This window comes from Cynara cardunculus (assembly GCF_001531365.2).
Source record: "Cynara cardunculus var. scolymus isolate 2C chromosome LG 13, CcrdV1, whole genome shotgun sequence".
Classification (NCBI taxonomy): Eukaryota; Viridiplantae; Streptophyta; class Magnoliopsida; order Asterales; family Asteraceae; genus Cynara; species Cynara cardunculus.
Window position 1 is genome coordinate 4,108,365 of NC_037540.1, and position 6,221 is coordinate 4,114,585.

General features: G+C 30.9%; 1 protein-coding gene across 1 annotated transcript; it reads right to left on the bottom strand.

The window, feature by feature from the left end:
- Window positions 1-4,147: 4,147 nt before the first annotated feature.
- On the bottom strand, window positions 4,148-5,493 carry LOC112525423 (protein PLANT CADMIUM RESISTANCE 3-like). The gene is made up of 4 exons (XM_025135548.1): window positions 5,217-5,493; window positions 5,049-5,120; window positions 4,659-4,871; window positions 4,148-4,421 (listed from the first exon to the last, which is right to left on the bottom strand). The coding sequence occupies exons 1-4, from the start codon at window positions 5,407-5,409 to the stop codon at window positions 4,342-4,344; spliced, it is 558 nt and encodes a 185-aa protein (XP_024991316.1). The 5' UTR covers window positions 5,410-5,493; the 3' UTR covers window positions 4,148-4,341.
- Window positions 5,494-6,221: the final 728 nt, after the last annotated feature.

The window sequence follows — 6,221 nt, forward strand, 5'->3', positions numbered from 1 at the left end:
ATTTTGAGTTTGTGTATGTAAATATCATATTTAGAGAAGATTTCGTAACTGTAACTAATTAGAGTTTTTAGAAAAGGTTTTTAAAAGTGTCACTAAAGTCAATATCTTTAGAGAAGCTTTTCCATTATCTTCTCTAAAAGTATCTTTTAGTAACTCTTACAAAACGTCACAAATACTTGAAAAGTGTCACTAATATATATACTTTTAGAGAAGCTTTGAATAAAAAGTTGACTAACCTTTAGAGAAGCTTTAAAAGTGTATCTAAAKTCTCAATTAAGCGTCTCTAAAGGCTAACAAAAACATACCCTCCGAAAACCCTCTCTAAAACTTTTACCTACYGTCACACAGAGAAGCTCTTTGACAAAATTTAAAAGCTTATCTAAAGGTTTTAGAGAAGTTTTTAAGACTTTTAAGTACAAAACAATACCTTCTCTAAAGGTCATTTTTCTTGTAGTGCCTTGATCCATTAATTTCCAAATCTAATTTAGGAGTTGTTTGTTTACCTCTTAATAGTTCCATTAAGAGGCAATCTCTGAATCGTTAATAGGTAAATCTCTCAATGCGTAGATGGCTCCATGTACTCCACAAGCTGTGTTACAAATCATATTATTTATGAACCATCATCCCCAAAATCAGTTCTAGTTTAATAGATGATATCTAGCAACTTATAGATACTTCTTTATATCTACAATATCTCAGCCATTTTTCCGAAAATAATACAAGGTCACCGGCATGTTAAGCAACCTGCGGAAGTATAAAAAGTCAAATAATGGAATTATCCGACGAATAAATTAAAGAACTTGTACGTAAAGTGAAAAGAGGGCCGGGCGATCGTCATCGATGAAAAATAGTATTTAGTTGGTGTGTATATGAAGATAAATTGTATATATAGTTCGTATGACTTACAAGTTGCAATTAGGGATATCAATGCAACAGTCACAAATTAAGTCCACTTGACCAGGAGATCTGAGGGATCAGAGGTGAAGAGGAAACACCGATGGAATATAGTGGAGGCGGTGGTGGTTGGCCATATCCCGGTGGAGGAGCTGATGGTGGTGCAGATGTTTGGGAATACATGATTATTCAAACCAATAGTCAACAGACTATTTGGTTGGTTACAAGAATGCTACTGCCTAACATATTCATGGACCTTAGTAGCATTTTAATACTACAAATGTCAACGACAAAAAAGACACACTAATAATTTATTCAACTTGGACATTTCTTATCATTATCCATTTCTGTATACCAGAAACAAAGTTTTCGACTATAAAGATGGTGCCTGATTAATTTGGTTTGAGTTTGGTTCTAAATGTCAAAAGTACCAGGAGGTCTCATGTTCAAATCCAAGGAGGAATAAAAATCTCCATGTGGCCACGAAGTTTCAAATGCGGTGACTTCAGGCTATCTGTAAAGTAAGTGGTCGTCCTGAGATTAGTCGACTCACATAGCGGGTTAAATATTCAGGTTAATAAAAAAAACAAAGTTTTCAAGTTTATTAAAATATTATGAAACAAGTTTAATGTTATTACAAAAAAAAAATTCACCTTTTAAAATATTAGGTCTTTCGAACAGAGATGTTAGTGAAAGGTTCCAATACTTTGGAGAAACAATCGGTCGATCTTTTCATGATGTGTTGGAATCCATATATGGAAGGAGCAAGTGGTTCATGGGTCATGCACGTGACCGAAAGATTCAGCATTTCAATGCATACCACCACATATTGAAAATAACAGTATATACATGCATTACTAGCTTCAAGGTATAGTAAATGCTTATTTATATATTAATTATAATTACCTCAAGTTTATAGATAGATAGTAATTTAATCAATTTTGTTTACAGGACTGTATCGGGTGCATTGACAGTACTCATATAGATGCTTGTATTCCACTAGCTCGCAGAACAAATGGCAGAAAAGGAGTTCCCACATTCAATGTAATGGTCGTATGTGACTTTAAGATGAGCACATTATACCCGAGTCTTCATTGATGCAATTGAGACACTGAATTTTCCTAAGCCACCAAAATGTACAACTGATTTGACATTCTTTCATAATTTATATATGTGCTAATAACCTCATGAAATTTGTTTTCTCTTTCTCATGGGAATTATTACATAGTAGATAAACAATATCCTGATTGAAAAGGATATATCTAGCACCATATATATTCTCGTATTAGATATCGCCAATCACAGTTTGAACATGTGTTTCCAACTAATGCTGAAGAGGCTTTCAACTGTGTACATTCATCTTTTCAGAGTTGTATTGAACGATCATTTGGAGTCTTGAAGAAGAGGTGGAAAATATTGAACAAAATCCCAAGGTTTAACGAGACAACATAGATAGATGTTATAATGCTCTTCATAATTGTATTAAAAAGAATGATGCGGAAGATATGGTGTTCAACAAAATCGTGATTACGTACTTGTGGAAGAGTTATATGGCGAAACGAGTTTTAATCAAGATAACAAACAAGGATCAAGCAATGAGATGCGAGAAATTCGTAACAACATTCCAAATATAATATGGAATGCAAATATTAATGTAATATATCCAAAAAAAATAGTATTTCTCTCTCCTAAACATTATTGTAAATATCTATTATTGGTGAAAAGTATTAAAATAATAATTTTCATCTATATTTAGAGATTTCTCTAAATTTAAAGATTTTTACAGCATCATCTTTTCTCTATTTTAGTATACAAGATATCATTGGTATTAGAACAAAACAATTGCTAAAATCTCTCTTTTATCTATTTCAGCATAACTATTGGAGATGCTCTAAGTATCGTATAAAAATAATATGACACTTTATTTAAAAAAAAACATTTTAAAATATTTGTTATGATGTCCAAATATGTTTTAAAAATCTATTGTAGCACTAGAATTTATTCAATTATTTATTCCTATAAAACACTTTATTACGATATTTACACATTTTTAATGTATTACAACATCACTTCTAGTTTGTTGTAGTGTGTGCAACTTAACATGGACAAAATCAATTGTTGTGAAAATAAACAACGAATAAACACTTGTTGTGATTGTTATTATAAGTAAAACTATCATTTCGGGTGTTCAAAAAATGATCAAAACTTAAAGACGTTATTAGTGAATCGAGTTGTTTTTGATGTGTTAGATTAGACTGATACAGTTGATTAATTAGTATTTATGGACAAATTGATATAAAATAAAAATGAATATTGAAAGAAAATTAGTTGAATGAATGTGACTTATAAGTTAGTTTACAAACAACTAATTATTAAAATGAGTAAAATACGCTATAATTAATTAATGATAAGCATAAGATTGAACAACGATCAACATCAATCGATAGACCATTAATGGAGTCGATAGTAGAGGCCATTGTATCTTGACAAAACTAATCCATCAATAATAACGTAATAAAATAGTGTATTAATATTAATTAATGAATTAATTAGTTCACTTGTATTTGTATAACAGCCATTACAAGATAAAATAGTGAAATAAATTGTATTATTTAATTTTCTTATTAAAATATATTTGATTTTGTTTTAAAATACATTTATATGTGAAAATTATATTTTATTTATTTTAAAATATATCAAGCACCAAGTCATATGCTGGGTTTGAAAATTCTTGGCGTTTTGGACCCGTAAGGTGAGCATTACAATGTGCCAATAAAAAATCAAAGAAGAGTTGGTGCCATTCAACTACGGTTTTAATCCATTTATTTTGTTAAAAATTGCCATTTTTTTATCTCTCTGATTTTGTTGTAATAACCAATTTATTTCATTCAATTCTTCTTTTTATTTTTGAGGTTAATTTCAATCAAGGCTTTATCATTAAAATATAAGAAATAAAAATAACAATAAATTATAAATCAGATGAAATAAAAATCACGATAAAAATATAAAACTGACAATATATCACATGAAAGAAAATTAGACGTAGTTTACTCTTTACTTTTCCAACCTCATTTTAGAATATTATCCAATAATCTGTCATTATCTTATAATTAATTAAAAAAATCTTTAAATTTATTAAAAAGTAGTATTTATTTATTAACTTTTACACAGCTAAATGTTCCATATTAAATGGCATCGATACGAAACCGGCCAATGGCTTAATTAAACAAACTGCACATGCATGACTTAATTATGAAGCTATGCCTTAATTATAAAGAAATTCAATAGTACAGCAATGAAAATATAATTACAAATAAATCGATGGTATATATATATACTCGCCATTTATTTTGTAAAATACAGTTCTTTCTAATAATTAATGATCAACTCATGGATGAAACCAATCCAAAACAAAAACCAATGCTAAGAGCAGCGGCGCATGGTTACTTAACGATACATTCCTTGGGGAGCCATGGGCGCTGGCATATGTACTCCGTAATTTTGCCTCTCTATATTCCCTTGCCATCCTGGAATCGTGGTTACCATAAACTAATTAGTTCTCATTTGATTAGACCCCTATATATATATATATATATATATATATATATATATATATATATATATATATATATATATATATATATATATATATCAGTTATTATATATGTAAAATATGTTACAATTCTGAAAACCATATACGAAAAGCATATGATTTAATTACCATATAAATAATACAGAATTGAATATATGCATTGTATAGTTACCAGTGGATAAGTCATATCCGCGGTGTTTGAGCTCACGATACTCTTGACACAAAGCACATCGTTCGCAACAACAATGAACAAGGCAATCGTTGCAAGGGGTTTCACGCAATCCATGTTGACTTCTCATCTTAGTCCGATATATACAAGAATACATGCATCCACAACACGTGAGAGCCTCAATTAAGGTATACAGACCTCCATGTACTCCACAAGCTGTATAATTAATAATATTCGGTTAATATATATATATATATATATATATATATATGATTATCTCGAATTTCTAAGAAAATATATATTGTTTCAACCGTGCCTTAATCCACTTAATTACGAGTATTTCCTTAATTAATTTATGGATATGGAAAACTATGCCTTAATTAATCCACTTACAAGTATTTCCTTTGTCGACAATCTCGGCTATTTGTCCGAAAGTGATGCATGGACACCAACATGTTAAGCAGCCTACGGTTTACAAAAACATCCGAACATGTTAATTTATATCTTACGAATAGATAGACAGAACAAAAGAGTATATATTAATTAAGGTGATCTACTTACAGTTGGGGACATCGGAGCAGCAGCCACAAAGGCTGCTGGACCACTTCACGTTGACGGGAGGATGAGGAGCCATATAGTGAGCTGGGATACCGGTGGCATACTGCGTTGGTGGTGGTGGTGGATGTGGAGGAGCTGATGGTGGTGGTGATGGTGGTAGGTTGTGGGGATAGTCTTGTGAGACAGAAGGGTACATGATGAAGAATCAGTTGAGGTGGTTGTTTTTTGGTGACTAACCTTGGAAATGGAGATATATTTGAACAAAACGAAGTTGTTAATTAATGATTAAAGGATGTTATTAATTTATTTATAATTTTTACATATAGGAAGGTTCGTTCGATGCATGGAGTTGGAAGTTTCAATAATGGCGAAATGTTGACCAATACCTTCCATGGGAAGTAACGTTTTTGCAACTCTTTTTTCTCTCACTTAAACACGGTATGTATGTTGCTTCTTCCACGCGCTATAATCTGTTTAAAAAAGATGCTGATTTAAATTTATTTACTTCATTTATACATAGTAGTAAGGTAGCCGAAAACATAAAATATCAACCAAATACACTTAAAAAAATATGTTTTATTGTAAATTTGTAATTTGATTTTCAATCTGATACACTTAGAAACTTATAAATACATTTTTTTTTAAATCGGGCGTGGTCAGGCCCATTTTTAAATGAAAACCATAACCGGTTCTTAACCGACAATCCCAAACCGGTCCCAGATCGGGCCGGTTCTAAATTGGTCCCGATTATCATCCCGAGCCAAACCATGCTCATTCGGCCATTTCTCTTCTTGCCCTTGTGCATGGGCTTCTTGTTTTGTTGGTTGCTGTTGGACCATTTACAATCCTATTTAATTGGGTTCCAAATATTTATTTAGCTAAAATGTATCATTGGGCATTTAAAGTAATTATTGGGTTCTTATTAATTTGAGATATTAGGTTATATTGAATTATGTAAAACCCATTTTTTTTAAATATATAAATAATATTATTTGAGCCTTTAAATAT

What these genes read in the sequence shown, in the direction of transcription:
- LOC112525423 (XM_025135548.1), bottom strand. Translation starts at nt 5,409, where the DNA reads ATGTACCCTTCTGTCTCACAAGACTATCCCCACAACCTACCACCATCA. An exon ending in CTGCTCCGATGTCCCCAACT is followed by an intron (nt 5,121 to 5,216) that starts GTAAGTAGATCA and finishes TGTAAACCGTAG; the next exon opens with GCTGCTTAACATGTTGGTGT. An exon ending in TGTCGACAAAGGAAATACTT is followed by an intron (nt 4,872 to 5,048) that starts GTAAGTGGATTA and finishes TTAATTATACAG; the next exon opens with CTTGTGGAGTACATGGAGGT.